Genomic DNA, 1,275 nt, shown 5'->3' with positions numbered 1-1,275 from the left:
ATATATATATACATACATACATACGACAAGTTTCTTTCAGTTTCCGTCTACCAAATCCACTCACAAGGCTTTGGTTGGCCCTAAGCTATAGTAGAAGACACTTGCCCAAGGTGCCACGCAGTGGGACTGAACCCGGAACCATGTGGTTGGTAAGCAAGCTACTTACCACACAGCCACTCCTACGCCTATGAGAGAAAAAACTAATAAGTAATAGTGAGTAAAAAAGCAATTCACTAATTAATGAAGAGAAGCTACCATTAGAAAGAGAAAGTGCATGGCTTGGTGGTTAGAATGTTGGACTCATGATCACCAGATCGTGATTTCAATTCCTGGGTCAGTCAGCACATTGTGTTCTTGAGTAAAACCCATCATTTCATGCTGCTCCAGTTTGCTCAGTTATAAATGAGTCACCCTACAATGGATTGGTGTCCTGTCCACAGAGGAATATATACATACCAGGGAACTGGAAAAAAGGCCCTAGGCCCCTTACACAGTAATGTGGACTAATCCATTATTAGAGACAGAGATGAATCAGTAGAGAGAGAGAGAGAGGAGAGAGAGAGAGAGAGGAGAGAGAGAGAGAGAAAGCACTTACCTTGACACCATTTGTATACGAGAAGGGGTGGAGGCTCTGTATCGGCTGGTTTGATCCACTGGGGGAAGAGACGGCGTTTGTCAGCTTCATACCAGAGGTATTGATCAAGGTAGGCATCAGTAATTTTCTCAAGTGGTTCCACATCATAGACTGGCACCAGGTGGCTGTACAGGTCCATGAATTCAATACCCACCTGGAATGGAGGTGGTGGTTGTTATTCAACAATAGGATTTGTAATGGTTAGTAAACGTATTAGTTTGTTAATTAATTAGCTTCTGTCTGGCACCCATGCCAACGTCGTCTCCCTCATTGGACACAAAACTCAGCTTGCGAAGACTTATTGGGGCAAGCGAAAGCGAAATTGTGATGGCATCTGTGCCTAGCAACGCCTTTCTGGCACTTGTGCCCGCGGCATATGTAAGGACTTTTGAGCAAGATCGTTGCCAGTGCCCCCTGGACTGGCTCTTGTGTGGGTGGCACATAAAATATACCATTTTGAGCGTGGCCGTTGCCAGTACCGCCTGACTGGCCTTCGTGCTGGTGACACATAAAAGCACCCACTACACTGTCTGAGTGGTTGGCATTAGGAAGGGCATCCAGCCGTAGAAACTCTGCCAAATCAGATTGGAGCCTGGTGTAGCCATCGGGTTTCACCAGTCCTCAGTCAAATCGTCCAACCC

The 1,275-nt window shown here is 46.1% G+C and overlaps 1 protein-coding gene across 1 annotated transcript in view; it reads right to left on the bottom strand.

Annotated features, from left to right (window-relative positions):
- LOC106883575 (pre-mRNA-processing-splicing factor 8) overlaps window positions 1-1,275 on the bottom strand; it is an 86,626-nt gene that overhangs the window by 41,310 nt on the left and 44,041 nt on the right. Inside the window, exon 18 of the mRNA XM_052978062.1 lies at window positions 596-788. Coding sequence (XP_052834022.1) covers window positions 596-788 — 193 coding nt within the window. The remainder of the gene's footprint in view (window positions 1-595; window positions 789-1,275) is intronic.

The sequence above is a fragment of the Octopus bimaculoides genome, chromosome 30 (assembly GCF_001194135.2).
Source record: "Octopus bimaculoides isolate UCB-OBI-ISO-001 chromosome 30, ASM119413v2, whole genome shotgun sequence".
In the NCBI taxonomy this organism is placed as follows: Eukaryota; Metazoa; Mollusca; class Cephalopoda; order Octopoda; family Octopodidae; genus Octopus; species Octopus bimaculoides.
This window is presented reverse-complemented; position numbering and strand designations above follow the sequence as displayed.